The sequence below is a fragment of the Vidua macroura genome, chromosome 1, assembly GCF_024509145.1.
Source record: "Vidua macroura isolate BioBank_ID:100142 chromosome 1, ASM2450914v1, whole genome shotgun sequence".
In the NCBI taxonomy this organism is placed as follows: domain Eukaryota; kingdom Metazoa; phylum Chordata; class Aves; order Passeriformes; family Viduidae; genus Vidua; species Vidua macroura.
In genome coordinates this window covers 68,859,111-68,876,121 of record NC_071571.1, presented here as the reverse complement: position 1 = coordinate 68,876,121, position 17,011 = coordinate 68,859,111, and the positions used below count along the sequence as shown (strand labels likewise).

The 17,011-nt window shown below is 40.6% G+C and overlaps 1 protein-coding gene across 3 annotated transcripts in view; it reads right to left on the bottom strand.

The window, feature by feature from the left end:
• Window positions 1-789: 789 nt before the first annotated feature.
• Window positions 790-17,011, bottom strand: part of F13A1 (coagulation factor XIII A chain) — a 59,491-nt gene continuing 43,269 nt past the window's right edge. For all 3 annotated transcript variants that reach the window (XM_053975672.1, XM_053975677.1, XM_053975686.1), the window contains exons 9-15: window positions 16,005-16,108; window positions 15,130-15,218; window positions 14,121-14,274; window positions 13,254-13,541; window positions 9,077-9,237; window positions 6,101-6,237; window positions 790-2,277 (exon numbers count right to left, since the gene is read on the bottom strand). In XM_053975672.1, the coding sequence (XP_053831647.1) occupies window positions 2,133-2,277; window positions 6,101-6,237; window positions 9,077-9,237; window positions 13,254-13,541; window positions 14,121-14,274; window positions 15,130-15,218; window positions 16,005-16,108 (1,078 nt within the window). In that variant the 3' untranslated portion in view covers window positions 790-2,132. The remainder of the gene's footprint in view (window positions 2,278-6,100; window positions 6,238-9,076; window positions 9,238-13,253; window positions 13,542-14,120; window positions 14,275-15,129; window positions 15,219-16,004; window positions 16,109-17,011) is intronic.

Sequence of the window (17,011 nt, the reverse complement as noted above, 5' to 3'; positions counted from 1 at the left end):
TGAACTCTATAACTCTTTTCAGGTTCAGAGCTTCTCCCGGTCTGAGGTTGCCAATCTGTCCTCATTATTTATTGATCACACCCTATGTGTACATAAAGTGCAATCACAGCACTCCCTCCAGTCAGGTTTCACCTGTGTTACATGTGACAGCCCATTCATGGGCTGGTGAGTGCCTGAAATCCTAGAGGCCATCCTCAGTTTTTCCTTAGATTTTTGTGAGCATCTCAGTGCACAGTGAGCAGGCTGGTGGTGCCAAGGGCTGCTGACATTCCTGGTCTCTGTTCCCAGCCATCACTTTGCTTCAATAGACTCCTCTATAAACTAAAGATAATAATTCTTCCTGTCTCCTGGCAAAGGTCATTCAGCTTAATGCGTGTTAGTAAAATGACTTGAAATATTTGGCTGAGAGAAGCATTCCTTAAAAATGGGACATAGGTAAGGTTTCATTAGGGGCAAACTGGTGCCTTAAATAGTCTCTGACAAGTTAAAACAAATTCCAGGGATTCTTTTTCCTAGCACTATTGATGTTCTCTGGAAATCATCACCTTCTCCAATTCATTAGGTAGCCAGTTGTTGAAACAGAAGGAAAACCAAAGGAAAACAGTTAAAAAATAGCCTGTAATGTTATTTGTCTCATTTAAATAACTGTAAGAGTTTCTCCTTAGCACCAAAAAAGACACATGGCTCAGACGTGCATTTTAAAATTTTTACAGTGAAGACACAGCAACTGGTGTCTACAGTGCTGCTATGTAGAAGTAATTGATCAAAATACAGAACACAACACACAAGTGTAATCAGACACACTTTATTTTGCATTCTTATTACAGTGTATTTATAAAATGCCTGGAATAGAAAGCAGGTTTATATGCAAGAGCACAAAATAGATAATTTTATTAGAAGATGTAGAGCTTGTTAAGACTGCTTAATTACCCAACAGAGAGTGTCACCTTGCCCTGATAACACATTGTTCAGTCTCTTTACCCCACAGGACTTTGACATGGCCAAGTTTCTGATGTGGTCACATAAGCTGTATAAAATAAGGATGTGTCCATTCCTGAAATGAAAGCCCCCAAAAATCTGGTTTTCCTGGATCCTGGGGTACTTCTATACTATATGAGGTGGTATGAATTTTTGCTTTGTTTCCCACACTTCAGTAAAAAGAGCAGCTGCATTTCTCCTCTCCCAACACTTTAACATCTGGTTACAGGTCTTGCAGGAGGTACTGCAGGCAATGTGCAGCAACAAGAGGAGCAGAAGGGAAGGAAGGCATCTCCTGACACACTCATGTGGGAGATGGATCTACAGGGTGGGTTCAGGAGAGAAAAAAAGACAGAGAAGGGTGAAGAGAGAACACATCTTACACAAGAGATATGACCAGCAAGTGCAGGTTTTGTGGGATAAAGTCTGAGCAGAGGCAGAGAAACTCTGGATTTTTGCCAGCAAAGTAGAGGAACAGCATACAACTGCATATGGGGTCTGATGAGGGTAAGAAGTGAGTCTGTATGCTTGCCTGCACACATGACAGAGTAGGAGAAAAAGCACAGGGAAGCTGCAAGACAAAACAAGGAGCTGAGAATATTCTGGAGATAAAACAACCTGAGAGATGCTTCTAGCAAAGTGAGCTCTGCACGCACCAGAACATTATTAATTTGTAGCATAAAGCAGATCCTTTTAGCTAGAAATACCTGTTTCTATTGCAGCCTGAATGACCTACCATAACATTGTGTAATTCAGTCTAAGAATTTATAACACTGGGTTCTTTATTTTTTTCCCTTCTTTTTTCAGTGAAATACCAGGCCTTAATTAAAACTTAAGTTCAGATTACTCTGGCAAATGGAGCTTCCCAAATTCCCTTGCAGCACTAATGCAAAAGACCATAAATACAAGTGAGCTACAGGAATAATATGACCTAGAATTGCCTTTAATTACATATAGCTAATTTTAAATCATTCAGCATCCAGGTGCTTTTTTTTATGCCCTCTGCAGTCATACCAATTAGTTTGCTTTATCAATTTTTTTCAGCAGAAGGATGACCAAAATAACAATAAGCAGATTTATACCTCTCCATCAGCCACCCCTTACCATGATATTTTTAAATATAGCTAAATGAGAGAAGAAGGCAGCACCTTGGTTCATGGTTTCTGAATCTGGACATTCAGCTCACCATACACATGCCTCAAAGCATCAGAATTCAGGCTTGCAATCAGCTTCCTTAAACCTGGTCGCATTGGGGTAAATTTTACTTCCCAGGTCAATGTAGAATTCATTGGGATTCTCCTGAATAAAAAAAAGAGACGTTTCAATATTGCAGTCAGTCATCCAGTGCTCTCAACCTGACACAAAACTGGAGAAACTGAAGGTAGATAGTATAACATGTCTCAAATCTTTTATGTTTCACTCATTCTCATAAACATCATATAAATTACTCTCTCCATCTTATATTCCTCTCAGAACTGACCTGTTAAAGCCTTTTCTAGCCTTTCCTTCAGGCTAATTTTACATTTCCAAAATGAATCAATTTTCTTCTGTCTCCTCTCATGATCACTTTCAGAGTGACCTTCTTTATATCTAACACATATTTTTTCTACTTCATAATTCCATTTTTTCCTGTTTATTATAGCCTATAACCTGGTGGTGATTCCTTAAATGGTTAAGTAAGTCCAAGTATTCAGGTCATTCCCCTGCAAACCCTATGAGATGTTGAACTCCTCTGTCACTCCTACCCTGAATCACCCTACCACAGGGGTAGCATCAGCAGATCTCCTGAGTGGCCCCTTCAGGTGACTTCTTCATGTCCATACAAACAAGCCAAAGTATTCTTTGGTGTCCTGTTGGTCACTCTTTTACATTATGTATGACTCTTGATAACTCATATATAAAACAACAGCATTCTGCACTGTTCTTGATTTTCAATTTTTTTGCTACAATTAAGATGCCTGGACAGTCTCAGGTATTGGGTTTCTGTGTTTTCTCAGTGCTTTCACAAAGTTCTGTGCACAGATTTTAAAGGCTGATATTTATTGACTGATTGTGTTTGGTGGGTGCTGGGATACAACTACTCCAAAGGAAGCAATGGACAAAGCAGTATAGTGGGGAACTATTTATGATTTTTTTTTTTTCCTCAGCATTAAATAAGAGTTCTAAGTTCACTGTTCTTATCTCAGTGGCTACAGTGTCCTGTACAAAGTGAGAGCAAAGCAAGCCTATACTTCAGTTACTGTTTCAAATTCTCATCTGGTAGGATTTGGTTTGCAGGTGCCATGTTATAAGCCAGTGTCAGGACAGAAATGTCTGCCCAGGCTTAGCACAAGCTGCCATGAGACAAGAAACTTTAATTAACTCTAAATGAGCTAGCCTGGAATCCTCACACCTGTGTATTTGTTTCAGTGCAAGTCTGCCCCTGGTAAAATGAGCTATTCCAGGTCCTTTTTGCATACACAGATACAGGTACCTTGGGGCATGTACCCACTTTTAGGAAAAGAAATTAAAAAACAGAGAAAGATTATATTTTTGATGTGAGCATGTGCAGACTGCTTCCAGCAAGTGTTTTCCCTCTTTTTATCTTTGTTATTAATGAGAGAGATTCTGCTCCCCATAGCTGGTCTGCTTGCATCCACCAGATGCCCACTAAAATGGAATCATGATAAACCAATGACTTCAATTGCTGAAGGAAGTCAAATACCTTTTTGAGTTTATGGGAATTATCTGCAAGGGATTATCTGAATGGAAAGTGAAGAAGTAATGATACAAGTCTGCTGTGCAGACTACACTTCTTGAGCAGTTGGGGTCCAGATTCTCTAAGGATGAAGGTTTTTGGGCCACAGCTTCAAAGCGCTCCAGTGAGAGAGGGTAGCACTACCATCTTTGTTTTATAGTGCTATCGTCTCAGTACATATATGTGCATGTGTATGTGTGCGTGCACATGCAGGAAGACAACAGCTGTGCTGGGAAACCAAACCTGCCTTTTCCTGTCTCTCTATTGTCCTGTTTCTAAAACAAGTTGCTTCTCACTACAGATGCTAATACTAGTTTAGCTCTGACATATAGAAACACCCAAAATTACTTACCTGCTAGTGTGAAAGTATGCTTGGCTATAATCGTTGTAGCACTATCCATCACTGCCTGGTTAATTCTCATTTGTCATGCAAAGACTATGCCCTGAGTAAGAACTGCTGATGCCACAGGCTTTTCCATAACTCATGTTCCTCATCTGTCTGAGGCTAATAGCTAAATATCAATATCTTTATCTATATATAGACTTTATGAATGGTAAAGACTGAAGCCCCCCAGCCACTACATTGCCAGAATAATGTTGTATCAGCTAGGTCACACACAACCAGTTTTTTGGAGCTATTCAAGTGATACAGAAAAACTACCTAAAAAGTACACAGAGGCCAAAAACTTTATCCCCACATAGAACTGTAAAAGCTCCATCCCATATGTAACAGTCCTTGGTAAATAGGGAAGTGTTGAAAGGGTGGGGAAAGCCTAGAATGTGTTTAATTCTCTATTCAAATGGAGTAAGCCACCCTGATCTGATTTTCCTGAGAGAGAACTCAGTGATGAATGATTCTGCATAATATGCTGAGCCATCACCACACTGGAGCCGTTTATCACTTTGAATGCATGGAGACAAATGTGATTATTATTTAAATAAACTACAACTGCCCCTTGCTCTGTCCTCCATGTGTATCACCTCCATCATACATTCATCTCAGAGAAGTTAAATCCTAAAATGACTAAGCTGATCCATTTCCATTTTCAATGTTGCCAAGGGCATTACTGAAAAGGGGAAAACATGGTGACTCTAAGGAAAATGACGTGTTCCATGAGTCATTTTTCTCCCCTAACTCTTGTGCCTTTGAAGCACCTGATAATTTCTGCATCCTTGAAGGCAAGGGCAGTCCACAGCAGCTTTTGGATCTAAAAGGATGCAGAACAACAGGGGAGACTGGCACAGCTGGGCAGCAATGAGGGCTGTTGTCACAACTTGTGTACCTCTTGTGGACCATGCTGAGTCATGCTCAGCAGCACCTCTGACATACCATGTGCACAAAGCTAACACAGTATGTTGCCCTTTCACGGTTATTTTTCTATCAGGTCTACTCTGGAGATTGGTTTTGATCTTTTTATCCCTGTCCCAGGTGCTGTCAGGATCAGACCTCCCCTGCCGGCTGCAGAGGATGATGACAATTTATGCAGCTGCTGAAGCACAGGCCATTTCTCAAACTCCTTTTAAACACACCTGGGGACCATCAGCTCAGGTAATGATAAGTACTAAGCCCAGATAGATAGATGCCCATAGCCTCAAAATTTTCCAAGTTTCTCTGTTATATACCCTTAGCTCATGCTAAGCTCATAACACTGCACTAAAATGGAAAGAGGATTTACAACTTGCCTAGCATAGGGGTATCATGGTGTCAGTGTAAGGTGTGACTCTGAGAATAATGAAGGTGGCATTTCTTTTCCTCAGATCTGGGAGCGCCCTGTACTGGGAACATGCCTGTGTGCCAGGGCACCCCTGTGCAGTGGAGCTGCTGAGGGCAGCTGTGCCCTCACACACATGCTGCAGCTATGCCAGCAGGCTCTGCAAACAACACACATTTTGTGTCTTGACATGAGCTTGAAAAGATCATCTGAGGTACCTGAAAGTCTTGTATAATCATGATTAACATGAGCAGAGAAAAGCCCTTTCTGAAAAACAGTACAGGACTCGATTTGCACATGCTGAGTGAGCAGCAGTAAACACTTCAAGTGCAAGATAAATCTTCTTCTCTGTGATAGCAGCTTGTAGGTGCTATTGCCAAGTGCTAAAAATAATGTAATACGGTGAAAAAGTAAACTTGGGCTGCACTAGCAACTATCCACAGACACTACCAATTCCTCCAACCCTAGTACTGAGCAGATGAAATTCTCTCACAATCTGGATAGCCCGACTGACTACTGAGACCTATAGCTCCCCAGTGTATTGGATTTTAAAGTACAGAGAGAGTGTTTGAATTAAATTACTCAGCACAGCATTAGTTAAGTGTCTCTTGTGAGCTTCCTACTGTGAGCAAGCAGGGGACAAACTCCCAGCTGATTGTGCTTTCTTCCCTACCCGAACTGCTTTTTTATTGTTCTCAGCAGACCAGGTCCCTCGAGGCGGAGTATGACGTTCTCCAGGGTTTGTTTCAGAGGATTGGTGAATTCCACAATCACAGACGTTTCTTTACCAGCTACCAGTTCACCTTTGGTCTGCAAGACAAGGAAAGGACAATGCACCAGAAACCGATAATAACAGATACACAGTACTGGCAAGGCGAAAGAACAGAGCATACAGCAAAATAGCATGAGGCAAAGACAGCCTAGTGAGAAGAAAATTGTTGGATGGCACATTTTTCCACCCATTGTAATTTTCCCTCAAACCACATGGCAAATCAATAGGCTGGCCCTCATTTCCATAGAAAACCAGAAATCTGCATGTACAGTTCTGGAGCTGAGGGCCCCACTGAGGGTGAGTCCAGCTGATGGGGCCTCTCTCCTAGACTCTGTGCCCCTCCTCAGGCTCCCCACCAGCACTGAAGGGATCTGCTCAGGACATAAGCTCCAGAAGAGAAGGGCAGGTCTTACCCTAAATGAGAAACACCAGGCTATGTGGTTACACTCTCAAAATTGTCATGTCCATTTTCCCCTTGCTTTTTCATTTTCTTCTTGTGCTCTGAAGGGTTTCTAACCTTGCACATGTGCTCTATGGAGACCTAAAGGCCAGTGTTCCTCCAAACCCTATATAAGCAAAAGAACAGTACATTTTGTGCTGGAAAATAGTAAACCTCCAAACAAATGTTTTTTTAGCAACAGCTACATGCATGGGGACTTGGGATTCTTTATCCCCTTGGAAATTCAGCATTTCTTGCAGAATATGTGTACTTGTTTTGCTTGGGCATGGGTTTTCAGCTTACGGCTGGCAGATCTTCCAGCCCATGTCATGGTCCATCAACTGATTTAAAGGGCTTTGAGAAAGGTAACTAAGAAAATCAAGTATCTTGTCAATAAATTTAAAGTGGTGTTTAAGGAGGTATGACATTTGCAAAAAGCTGCATAGACTCTGGTCTAAGGGATTACTCTGTGCCAAAAAAACAGTAAAATGACTGGAGTAAAGGAGGAGACACAACTAAGCTCTTAATGGCATTTGGCCCCATGAATGTGCAAAAGGACATCAGCAAAAGGGCATTTTCAGAAGTCTTGGCTCAATTAGAGATCCTATAAGCTGTTAATTTCAATTGACCATTTAAGATCACTTGGTGTGATTCAAAATCAACCCAAAGTCACACACTTGCAGCTGAGACCAGGATATATATTTGCTGGTCTTATTTTTGTAACCTCATCTCAGGGTTAGAATATGGTGTCATTTCCTCAACTATTGAGTCTGAGACTCTTCTTAGATCAACAGAGAAAGATCAAAGGTTCATCTGAAGACATAATGAGAGGTAACATTTTTTCATTCTTCTCTCTCACTCTCACATCAAGAAATTTGGTCTGCCAATCACATCCACTGAACAAACTTGACAAGAAAACTAAACGGATAAACGATCTCAAATTTCATTAAAAAGCAATAAATCAAAATTTCTTCTATCAATATATGCTCACACACATGCATGCACACACACACACACACACACTCCCCCTTAAAAAATCCAGCTTTTAAAATTTCAGTGTATTTTCATACATCACAAAGGAACAGAAAAGAGAAAAACTAAGTTTTACTCAAAAACATGGGTTTTGGACAACAGTCTATTCTAAAAATCCTTTCTTCAGAACAGCAAGGAGGATAAACTATTTTGAAGTTGAAAATCTGAGATGATGTAGAGATGTTCTGTTTAAGTATTGAATTGAAAGAATTCTTTACTTTTAAAATTTGGTTATTGAAGATAGGTATTTGAAGTAGAGTTTACTTGTCTTGTTTACCTCCTCACTGGAATGCTTAGTAAACCAAAAATATTTTGTTTGAAAATACAATTATCTGATCAGAACATCATGGTATTTTTAATGACCATGAAACAGAGTAGATTTTTTGGCAAACTTTGATGTAGTCTTCATCCACGTTTCTAAAAAAGTTTTTTTTTGCATAACGCTGCAGTTGCTACATAAATTATTATATGGAAACCTGAACACTAGTTCAAATAAATATATAGAGGGGAAAAGTTGTGTAAACTTAGATTTCTTTCAAGGTCCTGAATTTTATGGAGCTGTATTAATGCTTATATAAAGCTTCCTGAACATGTGTTCTGATTTTTTTTTTCTAGTATTAGGAAAAAAGCAGATCCAAATTCCATCATTCGAAGCAGATGAAGGCTTGGTGCTTTTGAAAACAATGCAATTTATTTGGATGCTCGGTTATGAATTGAGAAGTTTAAATCCCAGTTAAAATGGCTTGTTAAGTTAATCTCAGTTAAGTAAAAATGCCATACAACATTGGCTCTTTGTAGTATCACAAACATTACTCTTCTCCATTTTCACAGGTACCACACCACTCTGCAGAAACGCTCCAATTTTCGGGGAACACCACTGGCAGTACATTCAGAGTGGCATCAAAACAATTGAAGTCCCAAGACATTGTCCTGAATCAGTGCTGCCCATTCAAGTTTGGAGAAACTTTACACAATACCTGCGGAAGCTCTCCCAGCATAATCACTTCAATAGCAGTGTTTTTCATTCTTCAGCAAGAGGCCCCTGTGCCATGTTGCTTTAAACATAATAGACTTTTGAAGAAGTTAAAGAACTTGAGTGACTGAGTGAGTAATCGCGCTTTACCCTTTGAGTTTCTACAGCTTTCTCAGATATTTTCCCCTCTTTCCTCCACTGAGATTATTTCAGCTCTTTGCTACCAGTGTTGCTGTCAGCCTCTCTCTTCAATGCAAGGACACTCTACAGTATATAATGTACCTATACACCCTCACACACTCCAGCCAGCCACTGCTCTATAAGGTCCATGTTAGATGCTCTAATGTGCATGAACACACACACTCCTTTGCCCCACAAGTCAATGCAACACCCTTATAGAGAACACAGCCCTTCCATCACAACCTTGAGCTACCTTGATCCGCAGGGTGGGAATTTCCAGCATAATCGCCTTCTGCACAGCCAGAATCTTCCCTGTTTCATTGATCCGTGCAGTCACAAAGAAATGAAAGGAGGCTTGCTCCAGCAGGTCACTCATGTACTCACTCGATTTGATCACAATGTCGAAAGAGCTGGCTGAGGGGAGACACAGGAAAGAAAAAAGGCATCTGAAGCAGTCTGATCACTAACTGCTCCTCTCATCATGGCCAGTGCCAATTACATAAGTGCCTTGGAAAAAAGGGTGGCTTTTGAGCTAAAGAATGGGTTTGATTTTTTTTTCCCCTCAAACTAACTTAATTTCTTTACTACACCATTTCCCCTCTAATTTTTCCCTCTTTCCATTTAGGCTGTGAGCTTCCAGGGGCAAGGGCTGAGTTTGTGCACAGCCTCTGCCCAGTACCCTCAGCATGGGCCAGGTCACTGTTGAAGGCTTCTAGGTGCTACCACAAAATAAATGAGAAGAAAGGCTGGAACAAAGACACAAAGGTCCAAACCGGCTTTTGCATGTCATGCCTGTAAATGTTTGCTCTTTCATTTTACCCTTGTTCTTTCTTTGCCTCTCTTCTTGGCACAGGGATGCTGCCAGAGCAGTAACTGGGGGGTGTGAGCCCATGCAGGCTATCTGGGAGATCACCTGCTCTCCAGGACATGGATGATTATCTGCCTTTGTTCTATACTGGACTTGCCTGCAAACATTAGCAAGAAGGTCCTCCTGTCACCAGCATGCCCTCCAGAGAGCTTTCACGTGCTCTCTGACAATAATTATTGGAAGGAACAAGTCCCTGTAGGCTAGACAGTGGAGAAAGAGGGAATCATTAGTTTTAACTATATTGAACTGCAATTCCCAGGCCAACAATGGTGTGAAAATGTGATGCAGAGAATCAGACCTGCTAACTAACTGACCAGGCAAAATATATAGACCTGGAGCTCTTCTCTCTATAAACATTCATTATAACACTAGTAAACACATCAAGATCTCCCATCTGTTACCTATGATGATTACTGTTATCCGTTATTTGTATTGCATTTGTGACATACACTGGTAACACTGAGATAATTGAACTCAGTTGGGTAAATGACATTCACCCCTTTTCACTCTTTTGATCTGCTCACATCAAAACCAGTTCTTTGATTTGGTTTCAAAGCTATTCCCTTGGTGGCCACCTGACCTGGATTTACTAGGCCAGCCTTAAAATTACTTGATTTGCCCCTGCTCCCTCCCTCTCACTCTTTACCTTGTGCAAAAGTATTTCCCATAATACCCTTAACTGTAAATTATAAATCAGGCAAGGTATTTCTCATCTGAGAAGCAAATAAGTAAATAAATTAGTTACAAACCAGGAGAAATTTACTTCACAATGGAAGAAAAGAAACTTTTCTGTTTAAATTTAATCACTGCAGGAAAAAAAGAAGAATATGCTTCCATTGTCTTAGCACTGGTTGTGCTGATAAGTTGTCAGTACCACTTACTGCATCTGGGAAAGCCAAGGGAGACACAACACTGAGTTGCCTTATAGTTTTTCAAAAAAGTAGAGAAAACTAAATATAACTCAGTAGATCCGAGAGCACCTTTGAAGGCACTGGAAGGTTTAAGCTATTCAAATCCTCAAAGATGTTTTCAACCCACACAATTCCTTTAATCATTATTCTGAAAATAATTCATTAGTTTCCTGTTTGAAAACTTAGCTTGCCTCATGCTTTCAGTATTTCGGGCTGGAAGAATGCCTTTAATACATCTGTTTATAATTGTAATTTATTGTCATATATATATATATATATATATATATATACTTCTCACCCTGAACAAAGCCTAAAAATCCTGCTTGGGTGCCTTGGAAGGTACTCTCCCATTACCTTCCTGACAGATTGTTCTCATGCACTTGCAGATAATCACACTACCTCCTTCACACTGCCCACCTGCTCAGACACTATTCCTGATTCTACATGTACTATTTTCCAAGGAAAAGGTGAAAGAATTCATGCTTAAATTTAATGTATCACCTTCAGAAATGGTGTAATTTGTGAGGAGATTTTGTCCTGTTGCAGAACAGAGTGCCCCACAAATTGATGACTGTAGCTCAGATATAAGCAAATTCCCACCTTGATAAGTGGGAATAGCTTTAAAAATGTCTCATTGGCCAGAAGTAGTGATGGAAACATACTCTTGGTACACATACATAAAAATCCAGGTTCTGTTCTTTCTGGTGCCTCTCCCCAGTCTACATTCACTCACTATTGCTCAATTCAGAGTTTCCAGCACTATTTCAAGAAGCTTCTTTTCTTAGCATTTATTTATATTAGAAAAAAATGAATTATGATGCTCAGTGATGTTTAAACATCTATTAATTTCATTTCTTGCAGAGAGGAGCCAGGTGATCCTCAAAGCACTGCAGAAGCTGTATTTTAGGTAGTAATGCCCTACACAGACCTTTGATAGAAAAGCAGACATAAATAAGTCCTGGAACCATGCACAAATCACAGCCAGAAAATGTAGCATACACTTCTCCTACAAGATGACTGAATTTTCCCTCACCAAAGAAGCAGCACGGAATTTAGACGAAGACTATTGAAACTGATTTTTTTTTTACTGTATCTATTCAAATCTCAAAAAGTTTTGCAGTATTTCAGATCAGATATTTAGTAACTGATGTAAGTCACTACAAACCTTCATGCTGTGTTTTGATAGCATGTATTGGAAGAACCCAATGCCCATTTCCAGGCCCCCTGCAAATGATCCACAGAGCTAGAAAGAATCAGCAAGTAGCTCTCAGGGCTTTGTTACAGGCTGGAGGTTGAAGTTTTATTAACCTTCACAAGTAGATCTTTATCACTGGACTTCTACTTTTTGCAGAATAATGAGCTCCAAATAAAATGTGCAGTTTCAGATGATGTTCAAAGTGAGAAAGAAAGCAGAGGATTTTTTTGTGGCCTGACAGGAGCTGTGGTTCCATGGAGGCTTCTCACTGAGACAAAACTAGACCTCTTGGAAGAAAGAGGGCTCACAGTGTCTCTTGAGCTGGGATGAGGTGGACAAGACAGAAAGCTCAGAGGTCAGCCAGGATTGCTGTGATCTAGCAGCAGACCCAGTTCAGGAGGCCCATCCTTTGGGTTCCCAAAGTCCTGCTACTCCTGCTGCACTCAGAAGGATTGATTTGCCCAGTAGCAGCGTTTAGAAGGCAAAGTCATGGCTGCTGACTCTCTCAGCAGGGAACTCAAGTGAAGGAACCTCTACTTCATCTCTGTAAGAGCACATTGTCCTCACTTTTGCTGAGCTGGAAGCGCTGACCAAGGACACAGGCCTGTCAGAAGAACACATGGTTGCTAGAGCCTGCTAGGTAGCACTTGGAAGTACAGCTGGTCCTAAACACCTGTTGCGATGGCTGTCAGGAAATAGATTATGTCTAAGTTTAAAAAGGAAAGCATCCCTCTTCCCTGCTTTGAGCAGTACAGAAACCTGCCCACAGTGTCCTGAGCTAGTCTGCCAGGAACTGCTTCTCTCATGAGAAGTGGGAGGCAGGATCTCCCTACTGTATTCCAGAGGGCACTAGGAAAAGTAAATGTTGCATCTGTAAAGATAACTCACCTTTGGGGCTCCTGCCCAGCTTACAAATGTCTCTGCTCCATCATGGCACATTCTCATTATATATAAACTTTTTAGATCACTGTACATATGAAATCCTGAACCACACAGTCCTCCAAAACCAGATATTCACTTGAATCTGCTCAGAACTTGTCAGCTTCTACCAGGTAAGACAAAAAATACACCCTTTTGTCTCTGTACATGACACCCTGTGTAACCAGAACTTCCCCTTTACTTGCTAAAATGCTGCTAAGGAAAATAAAGGAATTCAAAGGAAAAACAATACCTTGCAGCTTAATACCTGCGCTCCTTTGATTTCTTCTGTACTAAAGAAGAAAAATTAACAATTCCCAGACATGCAGTTTGGTGTAAAAGAGCACTATGCAGGGATAAACAGCCGAAAGAAAACAACCTGAGCTTTAAATGACCCTGATATCCAGCCCAGGGTAGGGAGTGGGTCCTTCTGATACCCAATAGAATATCCTACCATTGGCTACTAGAATTGGCTCTACTCATGGGTGGAAACACTGGTGACAGTTAAGAGCACAGAAAACAACCATGCAAGACTTACATGAAGAGGGTTCCAGTTTTGCACTGAAAGAGTGTTTCTTGAATTCACTTTTTGTGACTCCTGTATAAAACACTATGTTGCCCGAAAAGTAGGTAGTTGCAGTGTAGGAGTTGCGACTCTTGTTCCTGAAAGTTATAGTGACTTTAAAGTCATTGCCAAGGACTGCCTTTTGCGCTTGGAAGTCCATGTCAACATCTGTCTGTGGCTGGTATGTGGTATCTTGGATACTTTGCTTTTTAACACCATACATCACAGCAGTCTCAAGAGCCAGCCTCTCCTCATCTGAACCTGGGAATGAATGAAAACCAGATTTAGAAAAGAAACAGGAGTGCAGTGTTAGCCCACCTACTGATCATAAGGGTGTGTCTTCCATAGTTTGTAGTAGCTGAAATAAATAGATGAGGACAGTGAACCCTCCTGGAGTAACATTAGCAGTGGGAGAACTTCACAGCTACCAAGGAAGTTGGTGTTAAAGCCATATCAGACAAACTGATGTAGCTGAATTCTTATCAATACAGCTACACTGATTTACTCTGTGTGAACATCTGGCCTGAATATGAAACGTCTAAACATCTGTACAGAAAGACTTGAATTGTTTTGAATGCTTTGAGTTGCTCCATGACTAGCCTTTATTTTCACTACAACTTAGTCTAAAGCATTTCAGAGTAGCAAAGTTTACGCTTTGCTTGTGCCTTATGATCAAGGCATCTACAGTGTTTCTGGGATGGTGTTACAAATAAAGAATTTCAGAGAGCACTTTGGCAGCTTTCCATGAAGCTCCCTCAATGACAGAGGTTTCCAAGTCATCATCCAGGATTTGACTGAGATAAGTCTACATCCATATGGTCCCAGCTCATTTCAGGTTACCTTCTCGGAACTTGTACTCCTCAGTAATGTCCACCATTCCATCGCCTCCAACTTCCTTGGTTACAATCAACTGCCCAATACGGGTTGTGTCAATGTTTTCTACCACTTGGGTTCCATTTTTCTCCATCCTTGTGTAAAAAATATCACTATTCACCTAGGAAATTAAATGAAAGAAGCTTGAGATATATGAAAGCAGAGAGAGGAAGAGGAGTCAGCCTATCTCCCCCCAAATAATGACACATTGACTTAAGTCCCACTAATTACTCACATCTTTTGAACATTTCATGTTTAAAATTAGTCGTATGCTGAGATGCACTTTATTATTCACAGCTCCAGAATGACAAAGTGTGTAAACTTTACAAGGATACAGAGAGGTCATTCAAATTTGAGGAGCACTACTACACATTTCTTGTACCAAAAAGCTTTAGAAATAGAGAGGAGAATGCTTAATAGCTAAAATATCTTCATTCTTTTCTGTCCTAAGCCATTTACAATTCAATTAGGAAGAAACTTGTCCTGCAGCATTGCAATTCTGGGAATGCCTCCTCTGGTGATGCAAGAGGTTAAAACTCCAGACCAGGCTGTCTATCTCTTTATTGAGATATTTCCCCCTCAGATCTATCAGTCAAATCACCCATATGAGATCTCCATGACCCACAGCAGCCAAAAGGAATGTGGTGAGCAAAGAGAATGAGCAGCTAGAGCTAGTGACCCATTCAGCATACCTGAATCTTGGAAAGAAATATGACCACAGCCTGAAGTTTCAATTATGTCAGAGCAACTTTTTCTTATTATTACATTGGAGAGCAGAGATTAGACAAATCTCTGTCATTCATTAGAGCCATATCACACCTGCTGGCATGTCAAAGCATAATGAGGAGATTGTTCTGTGACATGAAGTACACATGAAGTAACTTCTCAATCCATAAATTGAAGTGTTGCCCTATCTTCTGTCTGACTATGGTCTCACTGATATCACTCACTGCAGTAAAAATTTTCACATATGTACCTCAGCATAGACAAAAGGAGCATCAAACTGGAAACAAACGTGACCATGTTTAATGGCTTGAACTGAGGCTGGACCACACCTGTACATACCTACGGGGAGAAGAGAGACAAAGTGAGAGACTAAATAAATTAAAAACATGTAAAAAATATTATATTTTCTCAAATAAAAAGAATTCTTGGGGTTTGATGAAATCTTCTAATCTAAGGAACTCCTGACCAAGAAGCAAAAAGCTTAATTTTATTACCAGCCCTGTAGATAACACAGACTTGGGTCTGGAACAACCTGGTGGTTCAGTACCTTTAAAGGCACTATAACATCCACAGTAAGTCTCAAGCACTTAAAAAACAGTTACAGCTGGTTTTGGTTAAAACATGTAATTTTGAGAGGACTCAGGTACACCACAGGATGAGAAAGACCTTGCTACAAATTTGAGAAGATTGTATTTTAAGGGCTGTGAAATTAAGGACTGGAAAGAAAGACCAGTGACTTTTTTTCTCTCCTGCCTACTGTCTGCGCATGTAGTTCAGTTAGGGCTGCATAAAGTAAAGGGGAATTAATCTGATCAGGCTCCTATATAGGTATTCTAAAATGTGAGAAGCCATCTTTGGCAACAGGATCACATCTCTTCAGTACCAAGCAGGGCCTTTCTCATGCAGGACTGTGTGTCCCAGGGCATCATGAGCAGGGCATAATAAGGACAGATTTATTTTAGAGTTCAAAACAAATCAGGAGAAGGCCCTGAGGCAAGAGTGGTTATTTGGCTCAAGAAGTTTTCACTGGCCCTATGGTGCTAGGTGCCACTGGCTCAGCTATTGTCAGCTCATTGTTCAAAACAGAGATCCCAATGAACTAAGGAGGACTTCAAGCAATATTACCATCACTGGTTTCTTGAGGTGTCCCATCCACAACCTGCCATCCTCCGAAACCAACAGGAAGGTCAGGTCTGGTCATCCAAGCTTCGTTCCAGCAATGGTAATTCCTTAGACAAGAGATGGGACCAGTGTATTAAATTCTTGGAAAGAAGCACACAGACCAAAACAAATCCTGTGTATTTATGTCCTGGCATTGCTTCAATAACATCTTTTGCCAATTCAGGGATAAAAATGTTGACTCTTTTAAGAGAACAGATTTTTAGGTCTATAAGTTTAGTTCCTATCTGTTAAAATCTGAAAGCCACAATCCTTCATTGTAGTTTCTTGACTGAAAGTTGAAGAAGGTTTTTTGGTTCTTCTAATGTATTCTGAGTATAAATGTCTCAGAAAATATGCCAGTGTTTGGAGATTTTTGGGGGTATATGAACAGCTACACAAATTAGAATCCTTTTCCAGCCAGACACCTCCACTTCAATCTGCCTGCTAAGGCAAACTTTGAATCTTCAAGCCAGTGAAAGATGGTCTGCTTTATAATTATTCAGACTGAAGCTTTGGCATCATTTATTAAGAGATTTGGGATCAACTCTGCACCATACAGTGTGTAGTTCTGTTTTCATGGCTCAAAACAAGCATGCTTTGTGGCTTCCACGATGCTTGAGAAAAAGACCCCGCACAGCCTTTCTAAAACTATTTTCACTGTGGATTCCTTGTAAGTTTTTCCCCATGTGTCATGCCAATGCATGATGTCAGAGCTCCTAAAACACACATAAAACCTATGTACAACCACTGTGGGCCAAATTGCATCTTTAGGGCCCAGGACAGTGACCCGAATTATAAAATTCTGAGAGTAGTTCATCTAGATGCTCAGGGTTAAAACACTCTCACCTGGCTGGATGCTCAGGAGAATTAAAAAAACAGTACAGCACCATCACAGTCTGCCCTGGGTGTTTCAAAGATAAGCAGAAAAGATGCACAGATATTGTAACTTCCAGCAATGCTACCGATGCTCC